The sequence below is a fragment of the Etheostoma spectabile genome, chromosome 7, assembly GCF_008692095.1.
Source record: "Etheostoma spectabile isolate EspeVRDwgs_2016 chromosome 7, UIUC_Espe_1.0, whole genome shotgun sequence".
NCBI lineage: Eukaryota > Metazoa > Chordata > Actinopteri > Perciformes > Percidae > Etheostoma > Etheostoma spectabile.
This window is the reverse complement of record NC_045739.1, coordinates 11,202,556-11,223,909: the sequence shown is the minus strand read 5'-3', so window position 1 is coordinate 11,223,909 and position 21,354 is coordinate 11,202,556. Positions and strand designations below refer to the sequence as shown.

Here is a 21,354-nt window from a genome sequence, read left to right as displayed (position 1 = left end):
CACACACACACACACACACACACATGGGCTAGCTGTGTCCTAGAGGAATTGTAGGCCAGCGTTTGGAGTGGAAAACATTGGTCCGGCAGTTGAGAGGGCTTTGAATACATGTTTCGATCTCCTTCTAGACATGAACAAAATAGCCCCTGAGTGAGACCACATTGTTGCTGATTCTTATTAATAATCCTGAGAAAAAGCTGATCCACTGAGAAAAAGTACCTGCCGACTTGAATCTGAGAGTTATACACAGTCCTAAGGGTGTGGATACTTCAGTTTTCTGGTTATTTTTGAGCTTCAATACCTTAACGTTACGTAGGAACATTACATCCATAAGTGTTTCACAAGGGCCAGGTTAGAAAATCCAAAATGCTCTTTTTCTTAGAATATTGTTGTGGGGTTGACAGTTGGCCAAGATAGCCTGATCAAAAGTGTGTTGAGAGTAGAGTAGGGCTGCAACTAATTCATTTATCAATGAATTTGCTTATTATTATCTCAGGTAATAAATTTATGGTTTTGTCTATGAAAATGTAACATAAAATACCCATTGCCGCCATTTCCTAAAATTGATGTTATCTAATTGCTTGCTTGGCTAAGACTCCCAAACCAAAAGGTATTCAATATACTATCGTATAAGACAAAGATGATCACTAAATCCTCACAATTTGTAACATAGAAGAAGGAAATGTTTCACATGTTCTTGAAAAATTACATGAATTATTAACCAGTGATAAAATACTTGCTATTTATGTTTCTGTCACTTGGACTTAACGACTATAGGCTGATTGTGTCAGCTCAGGTTCACCGTATTTAAATAAAAAAATTAGGACTAAATCATGTATAGGAATGGAAATCCAGAGTATGGGAAGTATGGGAGTATGGGTTCCATTTTAGAGCATGAACTATGTAATAAGCTCCTAACATTTACTTTAACTAATGATCAGGTGCCATTAAATGGCCTTGGTGTCAGGCTTATTCATTTGCATTTCCTACTGAGGGCTATTTACTCATGTTCTCAGCAGCCTGCTTGCTGTTTTTGTGTTTCTGCTCTATAAATAAGATCCTGTGGGTGACGTTAGTTCCTCTCTCAGCCCGTGTGTGTGTGTGTGTGTGTGTGTGTGTGTGTGTGTGTGTGTGTGTGTGTGGTTGTGTGTGTGTGGGTTTGTGTGGTGTGTGTGTTGTGTGTGTGTGTGTGTGTTTGTGGTGTGTGTGTGTGTGTGTGTGTGTGTGTGTGTCTTCTCGCTGTCAGCTGCTCATTAAGATCCTACGGGAGAATAGCTTACTTTTGTTGGTATCTATTCCTCGTGGAATTGAGTTGTAACAGTGTTGCATGTTAGCATTGTAATTCATCACAGACAATAAACCACTCATAAACAAAGACGGCTTTGTGCATATCGAACCAGTATCACTGACTAAAGGCCCAACCATGACCTCACAGAGTTAGAAGATAGCTCTACGCTACAGGCTCAGAGGCCAGCCTCAGTTCATACATTTATCTATTCTTTTAACAAGTCCACACAAATGTCCAGACGGAGCGATGTAATCTTTTAGGTTAGATGTAATCTCAGATTACAGGTTGGGATAGAGCTAAATTTGTGAATGCTGGATGTTTCTCACAATGTTAAAAATAGGTTTCATTTACCACTGTAAAACCAATCTAGGTGGTTATGTTCATTGACGTTTGTGCTTTTTTTTGTACAGTTAGTAACCTGTGTGTGCATGTTGGGAGAGGAACTAATACTGTGAGGCAAGAGGAAATCGTGGGTGACAGAAACAGTCCTGTTGCTTCCTCCCAGAGCTGGATGACACTAGGCTAAGCTACCCAAAGTAATTACAGGGCGCTACCAGTGGGGGGGATAAATACACATGTGTGTGTTTAAGGGTCACAGTACATAGTATGGATGTGTTCTGTGTTTGCATCATCCACAGAAAACGATACAAACTATATTTAACGAGATGAGACTTTAGTGTTGTTGCCACATTCTCGACAGAGAAGTGAAAAACTGACAATGTATTTTGTTCATACATAATCTTAGTGTCGCTTGAGGTACTGGGAGGGTAATTAACTGATTCCTAAAACCATTTACTACCCCCCACCACACGGACACACAACACAAATGTACTTCTGCACTGTACTTTACTAACTTTAATCTGATTGCTCCTGTGTGTGTTGGGCAGGTTGCTGGAAGGCTGGGTGTTAACTACAGACTCTCCTCTGCCTGTTAGCATCAACTGTTATCTCATAATTCTGTCTAAGAGAGCAAACATTAGCCCCGCAGTGACCTATGATTTGTGAGACTCCCAGAAACTGCGCTGGGGACTTGTATGTATTGTTTTGGTACACTGTTGGGGGTGTTTTCATCATGTGGTCCCTGTGTTGCTGGCAGAAACATGTTCTGCCATACTGCCATATTCATGTATAACCCAAACTGCTACTCTATACTTTTAAGACAACTAAAGGCACTTTCACTCTTGGTTTATTAAATTGCCAGTGGGTTTTTCATTTCAGAAAATGTGCAATCTGGCCAGATGGAAAACTCAAACATTAAAAAAAGTAATTCACCAAGCCTCTCAGGCAGGGAGGTGCATTTTTCCAAAATTGAGAATAGCCAAGTAATATCAGTTAAGAAGTAAATGCAATATTGCAGTATAATAATTAGCAGCAGGTGTTACCCTGATCGAAAGAAGAGCCTGGAAGCAAACTGGTTTTGTTGTTTGAGCTTTATGTACCCGTCTGAGACTTGTACCAAAGTGCTGATAGTGGCAGCTGGAATTAAACTGCTTTTTCAGGTAATTAACACAAACTGAAAAAATTCTTTCTAGTCCTCTTCTCATTTCAATATTAATTTCATTACGGAATGAACTGGAGTCTTGCATATTTATTCCCCATTGATGTGCTTTCGTCTTTATGTTTGTTTGAGACAGCCAAATGACCTAAGAAACAACATTTTTAAGTGTTTCAGCAACAGCCAGTCAGTTAGATAATTCAACATATCAGCTACTTGGAAAAAAACATGAAATGTTTATTAAGACATTCATATTTAGTACCCCTTAAGTAAAGTTTGGAAAATTATGCTTTAAAGGCAAAGTTTAGATTTTTTTTTTCTTAAATCACACCATGACATGTGAAAATCTGTAATTGTACATTTTAACCAGAATTTGGCAGCAGATTTGTAGAATTCTGAAAATATATATTTGATGGCATCAACCAACACAGTGTGCACACAGATAAGCTGCATAGACACAAAAGGCTCTAATTTGCCGGAGAATGCCTGTGCAGATTAAAACTGAAGTGGTCCCTAATGCCTGGATGCATGAGTCCTACTGTAAATCCTTTTATGTCAGAATGTAGTTTGCTATAATTATTGGTGTAACTGGGAATGCTGTTTATGTGTGTGTTTATTCCCTCTGTGACCCTGTGCTGTCAGCTGGGAGAGGATCAGCCCTCTATCTGACTTGCCCGAGGTCAAAGGTCAACAGCAGCAGTTTAAAGAATGAGTCAGAAGGTCACTGTCATCTTGACTTTACTGAACTCTGAAACAGCCACTTTGCTTTGCCTGTTTACACAACTAGGTTCATGAAGACAAACTGTAAAAAGACTGGATGACATGAGGAAGGATTATATTGATTGCTTACACAAAAAAATAGATGACCGTAAAACATACATCCAAGAGACATGTTCACACACACACTTTTTTTAAACCAGCCTCTACTACTACTACTTCTATGATGAGCAGGCCCAGCACATGCCTGGACAACAAATCATACATGATTCTGGTTTGACACACTGACACATCTCACAGAGAAGGCCTGTAAAACCAAGAGACTGGATCACATCACTCCAGTTCTGAAGTCTTTACACTGGCTTCCGGTGTCTCAAAGAATTGATTTCAAAGTACTCTTGCTAGTTTATAAATCCCTTAACGGTTTAGGTCCAAAATCATTCTGATCTGCTACTACACTATGACCCCCCCAGACCTCTCAGGTCATCTGGGACAGTTCTATTTCTGTCCCCAGAGTCAGAACTAAACAGGGTGAAGCAGCTTTCAGTTCTCTGCTCCCTCTATCTGGAATAAACTCCCAGAAACCTGCAGATCCGCTGCTACTCTCAGTTCTTTTAAATCAGGCTGAAGACCTTTCTTTTTGATGCTGCCTTTCTTTAATTATGCTCATTCTTTCTTATGCTGCATTGTAACTTTATTCTTGTGTTTTATGTGTCCTAATGTTTCTATTTTGTTTTTAACTGTCTATTCATGTGTCTTATTGATTTAATGCTTATGACTTTTAACTGTTTGTACTTGTGTTTATCTGTTTTAATGATTTTGTGTAAAGCACTTTGAATTGCCCTGTTGCTGAAATGTGCTATACAAATAAAGCTGCCTTGCCTTGCCTTGCCTAATGTAACGCTGGTCATGGCTCAGTCAGCATTCAATCCTCTGTGTACTGTAGCACCCTAACCTGCACCAGCTGTGTATTATACACACAAATAAATTCACTTCCTGCACCTCAGGGGACTTTTTGGCCAATGGGCTACGCTCTGGCCAGTTGGCCCTCTACGTTAGCATGGTGTTCTCCAATCAGCACATTCCTCTTTCTCTAGACAGAAACCGGGAGACGCTTTTGGCTGCGCGCACACAGGGTGGGGTAACGCTCATATCCTGTCCCCTGACTCTCAATACCTCTCCACACACACACACACACACACACACACACACACACACACACACACACACACACCACACACCAACACACACACCACACACCACACACACACACACACACACACACACACACACACACACACACACACACACACACAGTCACTGTACTGTTTTGCTCATGCTCATACTCAAAACACCACATTCTTGCTCTCAAAACATACAGATTTTTCCTCTGTTTTGAAGCAGCTGTCACAGACGCTCTTTCAACCCAGAGCCCTCTGTGTCTCTGCCCACTGCCAGCCACAGAGCCAGTGTGGTCATGCCAGCCCTCGCCTGTTGTTATGCCCTCACACTAATACAGACTCTTCTCTGTCTGTGTTAATGACCCTCCCTCTTGGTCCCTACATCTTTCCATCCCTTCCTTCCTCCCTCCGGGCACCACTTGGACACTAGGACTAGGCTTGACAGAACCCTGTCCCCAACAACAATGACCTTCCAGTCCACTACGAACGATTTGCAGCTAATGGGTGTGCTTGCATGTCTGTCTCTGAGTGTTTTCCTCCACATTAACACGCTTGCAGTAATCCTAAGAGAAGGAGAAACAAGGAAAATGGAGTGTAACACACATGTTACTGTGTTTTTCTGTCATTTCAGGTCAGTGTGTGTACCCAGGCATGAAGTCAGAGCTTACTGATGGCCACCCTATTTGAGCTTTTTTACGCAGAGAATGACAAAGCACTCAACACTTAATCAAATACTGTCTTTCTGCAAATGATGTGTGCTCCCTCTGCTTCCTCTCTCTTGTCTCTCTTTCCCCTGTTTCCCATGATTTCTCAGTGTTGTGAAACGGCAGGAGTTTCCTGCATGGAAAGGGTCAGAAATAAAAGAATGCAAAACTCAAATACTGGCAATCTAACATACTCACTCCTGAAGGAAGCTTCCTTTTTTGATTCTGTTGTTTTTCCAGGTAAACGCCACACACCAGCGGATAGTGACCAGAGTGTGAAAAAGCTTTAAGACACACAAAAACTGAGTCACAAATGGGACTCCCCACCCAGTGCCGGATTATCCAGCCCACCACCCTCCAATCTGCTGTTGAATTTTTGCTCCCCCTTTTCTCTCCTCATTTTATTTCCATTTTTGTTTCATGCACACACCGGCCTATGTTCCCCCTCGCTTTTGCCAGTGGCTCTCACCATGTGTTTATCACCTCACACCCACAACCCTCTCCTCCCTGTTATCCTTGATTTTCTTCATTTTGTCCTCCTCTCAATTGGTTGGATAAGGTTTTTCCTTGTTGTCACTGGTCAATGTGGAGGAGGTGCCAGGATTGAGGCTAAGCAGTCCTTTGGCACATTGTACTTGACATAGCATACGGTGTTCTCGCTGGACACACAGGAAGGAGAGTAACTGAGAGAGTTTGCTGTAGTGGGATTGCTTGTGTGTATGTACAAGGGGAGTGTGTATGTATGTTATAGAATGTGTCTTGCATACATGTTGGCTGCACAAGCAGACTGTGTGTTTTGAGGTCCCAGTTAAGTGGACTTTGTCTAGCCTCTGTTGCTCTCCAACAAATTCTGGTAACAATGCGAGTCCTGGCAGTTGAAGGCCGAATGAGAAACGGGTGGGGCTGGGTCTACAGTGGGGGAAAAAGGGTGGGGGGGGGAGATAAATAGTTGAGTCCCATGTGAAACCAGCTCACATGGCCTCCTTTTAGCTCTGCTTACTATCCTTACTGTTCCAGATAGCCTTCAGTTTTTCCATTGTTCTCTGCCTCGCAAGGTTATCTGCTAGTTGCCGTAATCATATTTGGGTTTGTAGCCTGGAGGAGGTTTTTGTGCACTCATCATGTTTATTTGCCGAGGCTAATGTAAGGCTCAACTATGGTGTTATCTCCTAGTTATGTTGCTAGTTGTAAAATGGACTGAGCCGTCAACGTGGAGTTCAGTAGATTTGGTTTAAAGAGGATTATTATTATAATGACTCAATGCCTGCATATGTATTAGCTAAAGCAGAGGATGTGTGTTTGTGCTTGTGTGTCAGAGCAGTATTGTGTGTGTGTGTGTGCGTGTGCGCGTGCGTGCAGTTGTCCAGTGTTTGTCTGGTGATTACAACTAACATAACAGTCTGGTGTCGCTGTCCTCTCTCCTAGGTGACATCACGCAGAAGGGCTATGAGAAGAAGAGAGCCAAGCTGCTGGCCTCCCACATCCCCTATTTGCCAAGTAAGACCAACTTCTTTTTTACTCATTGCTTTTCCTCATTTCACCTCTTCCCTGCGGGATCTTCACCTCTTCTGTCAGCATTTTTGTTGCTTGTCATTCTGCGATGCGGAAAGTTAAAGTAATTGCAGCAGAAGAACTCATCAAGTCATGACTTCAGTGTGCTGGACGTCGCATTTCGGATAATTGTTCTTCTCCATCTGTATAGAGAATTACTAACAAAAAACTTTTTGGGTTAACCTTTGGTTTTAGGATTTTTTTGCTGAATATCCTGTGAGACTGTAATTCTCTTTGTCTAAGATGTCAACAGAATCTCTGGCTTTCTGTGGCACTCTAATGGCCAAAATTGGTATTGCACATATGATAAAAAATACAGTAGGACTAACAACTTGTCTAAGAACTGCACCGCTGTAAAAAAAAATCCCAGAATAACAAAACCACTCTGTGCGTCATATTTAAACATGTGAACACAATTTGCTTAAACCAGTGTTGTTTTACCAGCAGTCACATAAGTAGGGAAGTACCAGAGTTTCCCTGCACTATTATGAGCCAGTCACCTCTGTCCTGTTGGTTAGATGATCTGTTCAGTTTTTCTCAGTCAGCTGACTCACTTACGGGTGTGGTGTTTCCTCATAAGGAAGTATACTATATTAGCTGTTAGTGTGTTCTGCTTTGTTATGGGCAGCTTGCTCTGAATGTTAAAGCATCACATTGGGCATCCATATCCCTCTGAACTGTCATCTACAAAGGTCATGACACAATAAAGACATATGTAGGGAAACATCAATTAACAACAAACTAACATGAGGCCCAGGCCGTCTGAGAGGAGTTGACTAAAACATATTTGCTTGAATCTAGACTAGACTGAATCTAGTTGCATCAGTCAAGTACATGTCCTTATTTTACTTCATGCTCAGAGGCTCTGTAGTGAGGCTAAATTTAGAGAGCTTCTCTGAGTATAATATAATATTTATGCCTACATGTAGCTGTATAGGCATAATGTAAAGCAATAATGTGCAACTTTCCAAAAGCTCCTGTTTGTTTGTTGATGTTGCCTTACATGTGTCTTCATTGTGTCATGACCTGGCTCATGAGACATGACAAAACAAAAGCATACAAGGTTTGCAACTAAAAGGTATACCATTTATTTAAATAATATAACAAGAAACCATAGTGGAATAACAATAAAAACTAAATATATAAGGAATGATGTTTAAGTAATCATGAATGAAAACTATTGACCAGGCCAAACTCAACTAAACAAAGGCATGGTGCTGGCTGGATGAAGAGAGAGACTGAGTGGTTCACAGCCTCCTGGGAGACTGGACAGGGGCTCCCACATGCATTGATTTGGCAAGAGGGCCGTCACAACTGACTGCACATACCTGCTTCTGTTCTGTAGATCTGTCTCTGCCAGATGTACAGCTTTCCCCGGGCCACAGTGCTGACCACAGTCCGAGTCCTGAGGCCCCGGGCCCCTCCACATCGTCAGCCTCCAGACACCACCGTGCACACCGCAGTGGAGGGGCCAGGGATGACCGCTACAGATCAGGTACACAGCTTGTATACAGCACATTAAAAAAAACAAAAACATTTTAATGATAAAACATAAAACACATTAAATAAATTCTATCAGCAAAAATGAATAGTCAGCCTTGTGGACTCACTATTTTTAATATATATTTCTCTTTCTCTCGGTTTAACTAACTTGTTTTTCCCCCTGTTTTTTTTTTGCTGTTTATGTAGACATCCACACAGAGGCTGTGCAGGCAGCACTGGCTAAACACAAAGAAGAGAAGATGGCACTGCCCATGCCAACCAAGAGACGCTCAGCCTTTGTCCAGTCTCCCATAGAAACCTGCACACCTCCAGGTAAACTAGATTTCTCACACTCAATGGGTAGCTGATGGTCCCTCTGGACAATTAAGACATTTCACGTTACTGAAGTCTCTCTGAAGCAAGACTTTGTATCTCTACCAACTGTGCGGGTGCTGCTGTGTAGCTGATTCTACCTTTTGATACCCCTTTTAAGGAAGGTTAGCAAAATAATAAATGTGTCCTTTGATGCTCTTTCCATTAGACACATCTTCTGCATCAGAGGATGAGGGTTCACTGCGCAGAAAGGCAGCTTTCAGTGCAGTGCTAGCCCAGAGCCTGCAGAGCCCTGATTACTGGATCAACCGTTCCGTCCAAAGCTCCTCCACGTCCTCATCTGCTTCCTCCACCCTCTCCCATGGAGAGCCCAAGACCCAGCCCCAGCCCCAGCCCCAACCTGCTGTTTCCTTGTTGGCCGATGTACTGGCTCACACACGCATAGGTAAACTTAAAAAACACAGATTAATAGCTCCATTTTTAACAGATAGATACATCACAGTGATGTCTGCTGCTGTTCCTATTTATGACCTCCTCTCTCTTCCTCCAGAAAACAGTGTCCCCCCAGATGTGACATCCTCCACTCCCCTGGAGACAGGGTCCAGGGTGGACCTGCCTCCGGCGGTAAGGGGCATGAGCCGTGGACAGAGCCGCTCCAGCATCCTGGATACTGCAGACGGTACACCCACACAAGCCAAGATGTTTATACATGTCTGTTGGTGGTATCAATGTATATATCTGGACAGGGTTTACATTTCAGCTACTGTGGGGAAAAAAATCACAGTAGCTTTCTATCCCTGAAATGTGTTGAACTCAGTTACTGTCAAATGGTTATCGATTTTCTTCTTCAGATTGGGAGGTGAAACCATTTGCATGTGCTAATCATGACAGTTGAGTGACGTCTTCTGTTTTGCATTGAACATATTGCTCACAGCATTGCAGTGACGAGGCTGATGGGTTTGAATCATAAATGATCTGCCCGTGGTCATCCAAAATCATCTTCAACATTATCCTCATTTCACTGTGTGGTGAATGCTGCTAATCAGATATTTTGTGTTCTTTCTTTTGGGTCCATTAATCCTGTCCCTGTCTTGCCTTTCATTTAAAAAAGGAAAAAGAAAAGGTAATATAAATCGAAATCGGGGAAGGGGAGGGATGCTGAAGAGGCCCAAATTGGCTTGCTTTCCAGCCTGGTGTCTGTATCTCTGTCTTTATGTTTGTCTTGTGTCATAGGTTTAGATGTAGAGAACCTCCTTTGTTTGATCTTCCTAAAGATCTTCCAATCTGTGTCTTCTACGAATTTTCCTTTTGAATCTTTCCTGCTGCTGATTCTGATCCTGACTATGTGCTTGTGCATAGGGCTCTGCCTGTGAGAGAGTGTGTGTGATGAAGTAGATTAGTGTTTAGTGTTACTATGGAATTGAATGTGTGGGTGTGTGCTTGTGTTATTTGGCTGTTTGTTTTCATATGTTTTTGACAGTGGCTGTTGTCTTGGTGTTTGTCCAGGTGTTCCTGTCAATAGCAGGGTGTCCACTAAGATCCAGCAGCTGTTGAACACACTCAAACGGCCGAAGAGACCACCACTCAGCGAATTCTTCCTTGATGACTCTGAGGAAATTGTAGAAGGTGAGACACACAGTGTGCATATACATTCATGTTTTCTTTTTGTTAGAAAAAATGGGTTTAACTGTAATAATGACAGGTATGTACCCTCACTTATTCATGTGAACACATTCATAATGCATGCATATCACGATCCAACGTAGTCTGTTTAACAGTATTTCACACCATTTGTTGCTTCATTCAGACTGATTGTGAGTGCTGTTTTTTGATGCTTTTGATATCAACTTTTGTAACGTTAACATTTTTTGTTACTTATACAGCTATTGACATACATAACATAACTGGTAAATACTATTTCTGTATAATTAATGGACGCTCAACATAAAATAACTGGCCAAAAAGAAGAATAATTTATTATTAGAACTATTATTTTAACCTAACTAAACTACACTAAAGAATAAATGTTGCATGTTTTTGGCCTTTCCCAATCATCTACTGCCTTCCCTCTCATTCGTACGTCTGCTGTTGTCCAGTGCCCCAGCCGGACCCCAACACCCCAAAGCCAGAGGGACGTCAAATCATCCCGGTGAAGGGGGAGCCCCTTGGAGTGGTCAGTAACTGGCCTCCTGCCCTGCAGGCTGCCCTGGCACGTTGGGGGGCCACCCAGGCCAAGAGCCCTGCCCTCACTGCTCTGGACGTCACTGGCAAACCCCTCTACACACTCACATATGGTGAGTAGTACCTCTACTCATAGAAATGATAATGTAGCCAGTAAACCGCAAAGGTTTTGTATAGCCCAAAGTTATTGGTTATGTTATTTTGTCCATCAAATGTAAATGGTAGATTTAACTCTTGCATATGAGCTGGTTTCAACTGAATAAATATTGGTTGGCTTAAACTGAATAACACCTACATGTACAGTACATTTCCTACATGAGCTACAGTGGGATTTGGTGTTGTACTACCCTGGATCAGTTACACAACATGGTAAATAACAAACATTTCACAAACATTTCAAAATGATCGTTTGCTTCTCTTCTCTATAGGAAAACTATGGAGTCGCAGTCTGAAACTGGCCTACACACTGCTGAATAAACTGGGCACCAAGACAGAACCTGTCCTACAACCTGGAGATCGGGTAGGAGTCTGAGAAACTCACAAACTCAGAAACACTTTTTATTTTATTTTATTTTATACATGTTCAAAATAAATCATTCATTCAAAGTATAAAGGGAAATGGAAAAAAACTCTCTGTTTCTTAGGTGGCACTGGTGTATCCTAACAGCGACCCTGGAATGTTCTGGGTGGCTTTCTATGGTTGCCTGTTAGCTGAGGTCATCCCTGTGCCCATTGAGGTACCACTGTCACGACAGGTACAACAATGTCACTGTTGTCATGTTAATTCCCCTGTGGTGACCACTGAGAAATACAAAATCTGATTTTATAACTATATAATAATTTTGCCTTAGAGCAGCTATTTTATGTACACCTATAATGCATGTATGTAATTCTAATTATCAATGTGTATATGGTAAATACATTGCATCATTGCTAAAATAGTCATATAATAAATTTGGATTTATTATAATTCAAATAAATAGACAGCTAGAGTGCCTGACACAGTATTTGTATACTGGCCTTTCTGTGTGTGTGTGTCACCTCTTGACCCTTGTCTCTCTCCATAGGATGCAGGCAGCCTGCAGATTGGCTTCCTATTGGGTAGCTGTGGTGTTAGTCTGGCGCTGACCAGTGAGTTGTGTCTCAAAGGACTGCCAAAGACACCAAGCGGAGAAATCATCCAGTTCAAAGGTCAGTCAGCCCAAATGCACCATTGTACTTTAGAGGCCGCTTGCTCAGCAGTGGACATCTCTGACTTAGTCTCCATCACACGGATTCATTAAAAGAAATATACAGTGTGATGTTTACTGGCCAATTAAGAGTGACAGTGTGTGAATGGGTGGATTTGTCTGCTTGTAAAGTATCAACTGTTCACTTTTGGCCTGAGTAAGCAAGGTGAACAATGTCAATTTAGTGCAGTTCCAAATGAGTGTACCTAAACACACTTTCTTCCTTTGTGCCAAAGCAAAATATGTCTATGTGTTTCTTTGTGATTATGTTAACTAGGTTGGCCAAGGATGAAATGGGTAGTGACAGACACCAAGTATCTGACCAAACCATCCAAAGACTGGCAGCCTCACATCCCCACCGCCAACACAGACACCGCCTACATAGAGGTACCCTTCAGAACAAACATTCACACTTTTAGCATTTCTACTTTTGATTGGTTTTCCTGCATTCATCCTGCATGGGAAATTAGGAAAGTAAATAAAATGTTCTCTGTTAAATTAACTTTGGAAAACACATTATAAATTTACAGTTTAATGTTATCCTGTGCATTTCATTGCATTGTTTCTCCACTCTAATTTTTGACTCTTAAAAAATGTAAAATCTCTACAATCTGATTTCTTATAACAACTTTTTAAATGTAACTCATAGACATAAAAATATTTTTAATTTATGATTATTACTATTATTATTATATTGTTTGTTGCCAGGTATTATTTGCTTACATTTAACTTTAACTGTGTGTGTGTGTGTGTGTGTGTGTGTGTGTGTGTGTGTGTGTGTGTGTGTGTGTGTGTGTGTGTGTGTGTGTGTGTGTGTGTGTGTGTGTGTGTGTGTGTGTGTGTGTGTGTGTGTGTGTGTGTGTGTGTGTGTGTGTGTGTTCCACCAGTATAAAGCAAGTAAGGAGGGGACAGTGATGGGAGTTGCTGTGTCCAAGACCTCCATGCTGACCCACTGTCAAGCCCTGACGCAGGCCTGTAACTACTGTGAAGGTCAGAGCTCAGTGGCTTATGTAACATATACCTCTCCTGCTTCTCTGACTCTCTTACCACCAAATTCCACAGGATGCGGATCAGCTTTGCTGCGTATCGGCTGCGCGCTCCGCCATCTGTCAACGCCCACCAGGTCCGGTTTTGTTGCAGAACAGCTGCGGCCATGACTGACAGCGGAAGTCTCAAGGACCGGCGAGATCTCGCAAATTCATGTAGACTAGAACCACAAAAACAACAACAACAACAGTTTGTTTCCATCCAGAGGATTAGAGAGGAAACAACTCTGTGCTGTGTTTTCAAGATGTAGTACAGGGAAGTATGATCCGCCGTGAGCACGGTCTATTTTATTTTCAACTTCCTGTCCCGCACTATCTGCCCTGTGCTGAATTGAATTGCTGCGGAGTTCTCTGGCATTCGGTAAAAATAGAAGCTCTGCGTATCTGCTCCGGAGGGCTGTGGATCGCCGGAGCTGGGACGCAGCCTTTCCGCAGTCTGTGGAAGTACACACATTGACTTTAATGGAAACCAAATTACTCCGACGCCATTCCTGTGGAATTTAGGGGTAAGGCCATGTTCAGATTAGATCAGGCGTTCCGGGGAAAACGCAAGTTTTTCAATTCGTTTTTGAATGGAGGGAGTGCGTTTAGGCTGCGGCAGTGCGGGTCGCAGGGGTGGCCTAAAGAAACCTATTTGCCTGAGGTAAAAATTTGAACTTTTTAGAGAAACTCGACCCAAAGTTGTGGTGGCAAATCATGTAACCCTCGATTAGACTTGTCAGTCCATTTTGATGTGGTGTGAGAGTCCCGTACAGTAAACATCACTGTCTCTATCTCTGCCACAAGAAAGTTTTAAAACACCATGAAGGTGAAAAAGGAAATACAAGCACTTAACTGCCCAGGAGTTTGTGTAACAGCTAACTGTTTCCTGCAACAAGCTCTAACACAAAGCACACAATATCATAAAAAATGCTATCTGAACACAGCCTTATGCTCACTCTCTCGCTCTGTGTAAGGATGAGATACTTTAGCTTTATAAACTAAGCTTTATAAGGATTTTAAGCAGAGAGACACACCAGAGAAGACTAGCTGAGGATCATGATTAGGGAGAATAAACACTATAATGGACAGCAAATTAAAATGTTTGGTGTAACCCTAATTATGCATCTTTTACACAGTTAGCTGGTGATTGCACACATTCTTGCTTATCGTCACCTTCCTAAAATAATCGCCTAAGTCATTTTTTGACAAAAAGTATTTTCTTGCCTATATCATCTCCTCATGGTGCTGGCCACCTCTGGTAACATTTCCTACATTCTCAGTTGAACAGGTCATGTGATTCTATGCCTTTAGTACAACTGCCTAAGTCAAAATATGTTCAGTATTTGGTTCAGTTTTTTGTGTTTTCTGAAAAATGTGAAAAAATGACTTAGGCGATTATTTTAGGAAGGTGACGTTATGTGTCTTTGTGTTTTCTTTTTAGGAGAGACACTGGTCAATGTGTTAGATTGCAAGAAGGATATGGGCATGTGGCATGGCGTCTTAACGGTGAGATTGAATGCAACAATTTGTACTTTATATCCAGACTAATTAACCTTTTTAACTTTGGTATGTAGCAAAGTGTGATATTGATAATGTGTATTTTTTTCCCAGAGTGTCATGAACAGAATCCACACCATCACAGTGCCATATGCTGTCATGAAAGCATGTCCCATGTCCTGGGTGCAAAGGGTCCACATTCACAAAGGTTCAATATCCAGTCTTACTTTATATTTCTTACTTTTATATTTCATATTTGTGTAGTTCTTATTATTATAGTTATTATTTTAATGCCTATGTAATTTTATTCAAAGGTTTAATTTCAAATGATAACATTAGACACGTAAACACAATAACTGAGTATAAGTTGAATTGAACCATTGAATTGATCATTGGAAAATGGCAGCAAAAGTCAAGTAGAAACAGTATACCATACACAAAACGTACACATAATTGATGAAACAAACTGTAAATACAATATGTAAGTGCACCATATATAACACATTCCTTTTACCCTTTGATAGCACGCGTGGCCTTAGTGAAGTGCCGTGACCTCCACTGGGCCATGATGGCCCACAAGGACCAGCGGGACACCAACCTGTCCTCCATACGTATGCTTATTGTGGCTGATGGAGCAAACCCATGTGAGTCACTCTTTCACAAACATTAACGCTTAGTAATAAAGAACTACAATGGTATGAAACTAACATGTATGACTATGTATACCTTGTTTTGGTAATTTTATCCCACTGTTTGTTATCAGGGTCTGTGTCGTCGTGTGATGCCTTCCTGAATGTGTTTCAGTCTCATGGTCTGAAGCCTGAGGTGATCTGTCCATGTGCAACTTCTCCTGAGGCTCTGACTGTGGCCATACGCAGGTACCACATCTGCATACTGACATGCTCTAGGAGGAGACACTTTGATGAAACAAGGGAGTTCAAAACTAGTGAGAAACTAGTTTTGCGTGCAAGCAAGAGTTTCTTCTCACCATCAAGTCACTTTTATTTAGTTATAATTAGGGATGGGAATTTTCAAATTGGTTTTGCTTTTGATTGTCATGACATAAAATTCTTAGTTCAAGATAAAAGTGATATCTTTGCTAAAATAATGTCACTAATCTAAGAAAATCCCCTCAAAACCAAACCAAACTGACATTTTTCCTTACCTCTTCTGCATTGTTCAAGATAAAAATACTAAAACCCCTGCTGACTCGACTTGTTTTGTGCATAAGCAGACCTCAACAATGTGTTACCTTTCTCCTGCCTCTCTGTCTGACCCATAATTATTTCTCTCCCACCATTACTTACCTTTGTTCCTTCCCTGCAGGCCTGGTGCACGAGGAGCTCCTCTACCAGCCAGAGCCATCCTGTCCATGGGCGGGCTGAGCCACGGGGTGATCAGGGTGAACACAGAAGACAAGAACTCTGCTCTCACTGTTCAGGATGTGGGCCACATCATGCCTGGAGGTTAGCCACCAGAGTTGGTTTTAATTGGCACTGCAACTACCCTATTTAACATACATTCTTACTTTATCTTGTCAGAACTCAGGTAACTAAACGTAGGTAATGTTGTGACATGTGTGTTTCAGCTCTGATGTGCATTGTGAAACCGGACGGGCCTCCTCAGCTGTGCAAGACGGATGAAATCGGAGAGATTGTGATCAACTCTCGGGCTGGAGGCACCATGTATTACGGCCTGCCTGGTGTCACCAAGAACACATTTGAGGTCTCTCAAAGTTTGAAACCCATTTTAGGAACTGCCTATACGACTTATTCCACATCTGTTCTCGACACACTAATCTTTACATAGAATGACTTACAAAATAGTGAAGCATAAGTATAAAAACTCCTAACATGCTCTAGCTGTTAAATAAATATTTGGTATGAGACAAGAAATGTCTACTGGTGTCTAACTGGTGACTTGTCAAGGATGTCTCCTGCCATTTGTTGAGTGTGTGTGTGTGTGTGTGCTGGGATTCGCTCCAGTCCCCTTCACCCTGCATGGAATACTCTGGTTTAGGAAATGGAGGGTTGGAAAAGAAGCACAAGTTTAAATTATCCACTAGATGGAGCCATTGTTAACATGAAACCGTTACATTCACAAGTCCTAAGTGTGTTTTTGTCTAGTACATTTTTTAATTTAAATATTTTAAAGGCAATAAGCCACCTCTAACTGTTTAACTAGTATCACAATTATTTTGGCATACCTTTGAAATATAATATGATTCTTTTATTTCTCTGCTAATCTGAAGGTGATCCCCGTCAACCAAGCCGGAGCACCCATAGGAGAGATTCCCTTCAGTCGGACGGGTCTGCTTGGATTTGTGGGACCGGTAAGGCCCACGCAGAAATAAAGAGTTTGCTTTCTGAAATTTGATTAAATAAATAAGGTAAGACTTTGGTTTTCCTTGCTGAGTTAAACTGTCTGCTCCACAGGGCAGTCTGGTGTTTGTTGTGGGTAAGATTGAGGGGCTGCTGTTGGTGAGCGGTCGACGCCACAACGCCGACGACCTGGTGGCCACCGCGCTGGCAGTGGAGCCTGTCAAAACAGTTTACAGGGGAAGGTGAGACACTCACTGCTCCCTGCGTGTGTACAATTTAATCCCATGACAGGGTGCATCGATGCCTAAGCAATAATAATGTGGGGATATTTTATTGGTAAATAGAAAAATGGCTCCGGTTCATCCCCCCCAAACAGAACAATCCTTTTACCATCCTGCAGACTCTCCCTGTGTGTGGCGTGTGTGGAAGAGCTCATTTCTCTGTTGTCACTCGTGCAGGATCGCTGTGTTCTCAGTGACGGTGTTTTATGATGAGAGGATAGTAATTGTGGCAGAGCAGAGGCCCGACGCTAGTGAAGAAGACAGCTTCCAGTGGATGAGTCGAGTGCTGCAGGTAAAATCACATATATCATGTTGCCAAGTGTGACTATTCAATACATATTTTTATTTTTTATGATAATATTTGTGTGTACTGACTGTTTATGTTATGAAGTCATGATAGTTAAAAAATAACTGTTTTGTACTGACAAAGAGAAACAACACTCATAAGGAAATTTTCAGATAATCGTGTTCATGTTGCGTTTATTTAACAATATATCATAATGCCTATTTTCTTCCCAGGCCATTGACAGCATCCACCAGGTCGGCCTGTACTGCCTTGCGCTCGTCCCGGCCAACACTCTCCCAAAGACGCCCCTTGGAGGCATCCACATCTGTGAAACCAAGCAGAACTTTCTGGAGGGAAACCTGCACCCCTGTAACATCCTCCTGTGCCCACACACCTGTGTTACAAACATGCCCAAGCCACGCCAGAAACAGCCAGGTAGGCCGTCTTTGAGCACATCTACTAGGGCTGGGTTTAAAAAATGGCTTTTCTGATTCAAATCGATTTTTTATTTCCTTAATCCAAAATTGATCCATAAAATACAAGAATCAATCTTTGTGTGTAAATAACCCTCCAAAGTTGGGCTACATTTAGGTGAGGAAAAACTGACATGGCCATTTTCAAAGGGATCCCTCTGTCACCTCAAGATATCTGAATGAAGTGTCACTCAATACTCACTGACTGTAGTCTGTAGAGCTGCAATTTATTGTGTTTATGTTAAATAAAAAGTACATTAATGTCACTGCTTTGGGGTCAGTTCTTAATGTAAATATTGATACTTTTAAGAATGCAGCAGGTTTGGGTAACTGAAATGTTCCTAACCTTATTTAGGGTAATAATATAAAATTGAAAATACAATCAAATCAGGGATAAAATCAATTCGGGACCTTGTGAATCGAAATCAAAGTGATTCGGAAAATCATTGGCGAGACCCGGCCCTAATTCGCTACTGCTTGCTCTATAAAATCACAGCAAAGACTAATTCAATGTTGAATGTATGTCACTGAGTGGTCTCTGATTGTCTTTGATATGTTCAGTGGATGTCGGCCCTGCTTCTATGCTGGTTGGCAACTTGGTGGCAGGGAAGCGGATCGCCCAGGCTACAGGCAGAGAGCTGGGTGTGGTGGAGGACCAGGATCTGATCCGAAAGGTATGTTTACCACGCAGACCATGAGCCACACTTTGACCACATTGACGCTAGAATAATTATTGTCCTTTTTCAGCATGGTGTCAAAAAAACTGAACCACTCTTTTTAACAGTTTAATTTATACTGTATAACTGTAAATTGTTACTAAAGCAATCTATATCTACGACTCCAACATTAACACCTGGACAGTGAGACAAGATTTATACTAAAAAACGAAATACTGTTGCTAGTCTTAGTTCCTGTACATTACACACAATATTAGAGCTGTAATGATAAGTTGATTAATTATTTGAAAGTATTTTGATAATAAATTAATTGTTTAAGGGATTTATCAAGCAAAAAAGCCAAACATGTGATGTTGTCTTGACATTATTGTAAGCTGAATATATTTGTGTTTTGGACTGTTGGTCGGACAAAACAAGACATTTGATGATGTAACCTCAGGCTCTATGAAATTGTAATTTCCATTTTTATATTATTTCCTGATATTTCATAGAGATTAATCACTTAATAAAGAAAATAATGAATTGAGCCAATTAATTGATTATGAAAATAATCTTAAGTTTTAGCTGTAAAGTCTATTTGAGTCAACTGATGTGTACACTGTAAATGCTCTGAATGTGTATAACAAGTTAAAGATGACCCAGTGAAAGTCAGGGGAAAGTGGATGCTGATGTTTGATCCTAAATCTCTGTTGTTGTTCTGCCTTTAACTTTGCTTGGGTTGGGCTTTAGCTCTGTATGTGGCCCACCATGATGGTAAGGCTCTAGCCTAGCCCCCTCCCACCCATCTTTGCTTCTGCTGCTTCTGTCAGTCGGATGTGCTTTTGCAGCCGCGACAGCCTGATGGCCACCAGCAGCTTTAGCCTGTGGCAGAGACATGACTGTCCAGGCTGGTTCCTTGGCCAGCAGGGGTCCACACACTTAAACCAATATACAGAATTACAGTAAAATAATGTGAAATCCCGCTCAGTGTCCCATATCAGACTCTCTGCCATCACCTTTTTAGATGGGAGTTTGCCAGCAGCCTACTAGCTTTGCCAAACCAAAAGCTCAGCAGTAAATTAAGTGACGTTCATCTACTCTAAGTGAATGAAAGCTTCTTGTCTTTCATGCTTTAAGGACGTAATAAAGACTTTGAGCAAGTCATTATAAACGGTCTCCTACCATATGTGACCATTGAAGACCATGTAATCATATACGTTGATGCATTATGCTAATATATTGTTATAAACCTCGGAATAAAAGTATTAGGAACATTTTTGTGTGCACCTCTGCTCGCTGTGTTCACTGTGATGCTCCCATGTGTAGCATGGCTTGATGAGCGGTCAGGGCAGCCGGTCTGCATGATGTAACTCCTGATTCATTGTTGACCAGAGCACGACCTGTTGTCTGACTGGGGGAGAGAGAGTGACACAAAGGATGACTTTGGCCGATGATTTTAATTTGACAAATTATCTTTGTCTGTCCAGAGAACATCATGGTGTCAAATTCAATTTTCTGTTACTTTACGTGTTGCCTCGTGTCCACTTGGTGTCTGCCTTTAACAAACTTTCTTTGCTTTCACGTCTTGTTGTCTTCTTTCGATCCTGTGCACCTGCCAGTTTCTCATCTTATTGACACTTCTGACCAATAGTAGGGGTGGGGGAAAAATAAACGCAGCATAGTATCACATTATTTTCCATGGCAACACTATTATACACAGACGCCAAGTATTGATCTTTTAGTAAATATGTGTTGGTCAGTTTGTCTGCTTGACAATCCCATTTCGCAGCAATAAAATTGAAGTTAGATGAACTTTATCTTTTTAAGTGAAACAGATTTTAAGAAGTTTCCTTTTGAGGAAATCATTTGAAATTGGGAAAAATTTGAAGTTGGAAAAAAGGTTAAAAAAAATTGCTGTATATGGCAGAATATTGCAATATGTTTTAAATCGCAAAAATACTGTATGGTGACATAAGTATGCTGATTATGATGTATCGTGAGGCCTCTGGTGATTCCCACTCCTAACCAATAGGCTAATATTGCATTTAATTTTTCCAATGTGTTTAATTTTAAAAAATAGCTATTGTTCCCTTAAAGCAATTCTACTTCATAAATTGTATACAGACAATAATATGTTGTTTTTAAAGCTGTTTGAAAGGCTCATTGCTTGTCAGTGGCTCCAGGTGCAGATGGTCTCAGCATGACCCTGCACTTGGCACAAACAATATTCTCTGGGCATACTCCTGTTGTGTGCTTGTGTCTCTGTGTGAGAGGTCAGAAGCTTCACAGAATGTGTTTTATATTCTCTATTCTGCACAAAGTCTGTTTGAAATAAGCAAATGTATCTGTTGTCGATGAGAACTGTTGTTGATATATGAAGTGCTATGTTGACTATATTTTATTGTTGGTACCTGTTGGACCATTTTTAAATGGATATTTATTTGCCACAGATACAGCTTTTGGTATTTATTTTTTAAATGTGCAATACACGTATAATCAGTCCATTATTAAAGTTTATTTGATGACACACTCTCTTTACCAGCACCAGTTTTTGTCGGAAGCTCTGCAATGGAGAGCTCAAACCGACCCAGACCACGTCCTATATGTGCTGCTCAATGCCAAGGTAAATCACACACACACACACACACACA

The 21,354-nt window shown here is 41.3% G+C and overlaps 1 protein-coding gene across 5 annotated transcripts in view; it reads left to right on the top strand.

Annotated features, from left to right (window-relative positions):
* Positions 1–21,354, top strand: part of dip2ba (disco-interacting protein 2 homolog Ba) — a 61,006-nt gene that overhangs the window by 33,138 nt on the left and 6,514 nt on the right. The window contains exons 2-27 of one of the 5 annotated variants that reach the window (XM_032520477.1): positions 6,811–6,882; positions 8,282–8,431; positions 8,626–8,751; positions 8,960–9,196; positions 9,302–9,430; positions 9,863–9,874; positions 10,258–10,377; positions 10,848–11,045; positions 11,361–11,452; positions 11,577–11,687; positions 12,000–12,123; positions 12,439–12,548; positions 13,049–13,151; positions 14,631–14,695; positions 14,801–14,894; positions 15,211–15,330; positions 15,450–15,564; positions 16,013–16,152; positions 16,275–16,411; positions 16,938–17,018; positions 17,122–17,249; positions 17,466–17,580; positions 17,808–18,009; positions 18,609–18,721; positions 19,454–19,477; positions 21,246–21,326. In XM_032520477.1, coding sequence (XP_032376368.1) covers positions 6,811–6,882; positions 8,282–8,431; positions 8,626–8,751; positions 8,960–9,196; positions 9,302–9,430; positions 9,863–9,874; positions 10,258–10,377; positions 10,848–11,045; positions 11,361–11,452; positions 11,577–11,687; positions 12,000–12,123; positions 12,439–12,548; positions 13,049–13,151; positions 14,631–14,695; positions 14,801–14,894; positions 15,211–15,330; positions 15,450–15,564; positions 16,013–16,152; positions 16,275–16,411; positions 16,938–17,018; positions 17,122–17,249; positions 17,466–17,580; positions 17,808–18,009; positions 18,609–18,721; positions 19,454–19,477; positions 21,246–21,326 — 2,999 coding nt within the window. Of the gene's footprint in view, positions 1–6,810; positions 6,883–8,281; positions 8,432–8,625; positions 8,752–8,959; positions 9,431–9,862; positions 9,875–10,257; positions 10,378–10,847; positions 11,046–11,360; positions 11,453–11,576; positions 11,688–11,999; positions 12,124–12,438; positions 12,549–13,048; positions 13,152–14,630; positions 14,696–14,800; positions 14,895–15,210; positions 15,331–15,449; positions 15,565–16,012; positions 16,153–16,274; positions 16,412–16,937; positions 17,019–17,121; positions 17,250–17,465; positions 17,581–17,807; positions 18,010–18,608; positions 18,722–19,453; positions 19,478–21,245; positions 21,327–21,354 lie in introns of all 5 variants that reach the window. The other 4 variants (XM_032520478.1, XM_032520479.1, XM_032520480.1 and 1 more) reach the window with 4 other exon arrangements.